The 873-nt window shown below is 63.9% G+C and overlaps 1 protein-coding gene across 1 annotated transcript in view; it reads right to left on the bottom strand.

The window, feature by feature from the left end:
* The window catches only part of LOC104992442 (mesothelin-like protein), a gene marked incomplete at its 5' end in the record, with an annotated part of 7,080 nt that overhangs the window by 1,765 nt on the left and 4,442 nt on the right, over nt 1-873 (bottom strand). Inside the window, 3 exons of the mRNA XM_010845331.1 lie at nt 137-231; nt 313-443; nt 516-620. Of these exons, the coding sequence (XP_010843633.1) occupies nt 137-231; nt 313-443; nt 516-620 (331 nt within the window). The remainder of the gene's footprint in view (nt 1-136; nt 232-312; nt 444-515; nt 621-873) is intronic.

Here is an 873-nt window from a genome sequence, read left to right as displayed (position 1 = left end):
GTAAGACCCTGCGAAACACCTTGGAGAAGTGACCTGGGGCCCACACTGTCTGCACACCTGAGACTTTGGGGTGTTGGGGCCTGCAGACCGTAACCTAAGGCTCCCCGACTCCCCTTGACGGGCAGCCCCCACCCACCTGCAGCACTCGGGGGTTCAGGTTGGTGAAGGTGTCGATGTCCATGGAGACGTTAGCCTGGGCCAGGTGCCGCAGCTCCTCCACCGGGGCACCGCCTAGGGGCGGGCAGCGGTGAGGGGCGGGGCCTCGAGGGGCGGGGCTCCGGGAGGAGGGCCCCACGCCCGCCCGGGTCTCACCGAGGTAGGGGCGCATGAAGCGGTAGTAGGTGTCCGAGGTGCTGGCGCTGGCGAAGGCCTCCCGGGCCTTGTCAAAGAGCACGTTCTTGCGGGTCTGAGGGCAGGAGGAGATGTCCAGGGCCCCGGCCAGCCTGCGGGAGGGGGCGCGGCTCGTGGGCAGGCCAGGGGCCCTCCGCCTGGGGACACCGGCCCCGCCCTCTCACCCCGAACCGCGGCTTTCCCCCTTGCCCTCGGTACTGGGCTCCGTAGTGTGGACGAGGTGCACCAAGAACCTCACAGTGTGATCTGATTTGGAGATAGGGTCTTCCCTGTTTGTACACGTAATCAGATTAAGATGTGGTCACCCTGACTTAGTTCTTCAGTCTCTGAGTCGTGTCGGGCTTTTGGCGACCCCATGGACTGCAGCACGCCAGGCTCCCCTGTCCTTCACCATCTCCCAGAGTTTGCTCAGACTCATGTCCATCAAGTCGGTGATGCCATCCAACCATCCATCCTCTGTCGTTCCCTTCCCCTGCCCTCAAACTTTCCCAGCATCAGGGTTTTTTCCAGTGAGTCGGCACT

Source organism: Bison bison, unplaced genomic scaffold (assembly GCF_000754665.1).
Source record: "Bison bison bison isolate TAMUID 2011002044 unplaced genomic scaffold, Bison_UMD1.0 scf7180017848471, whole genome shotgun sequence".
In the NCBI taxonomy this organism is placed as follows: domain Eukaryota; kingdom Metazoa; phylum Chordata; class Mammalia; order Artiodactyla; family Bovidae; genus Bison; species Bison bison.
Note: the sequence above shows the minus strand (reverse complement) of the source record. Positions and strands in the feature narration are given on the sequence as shown.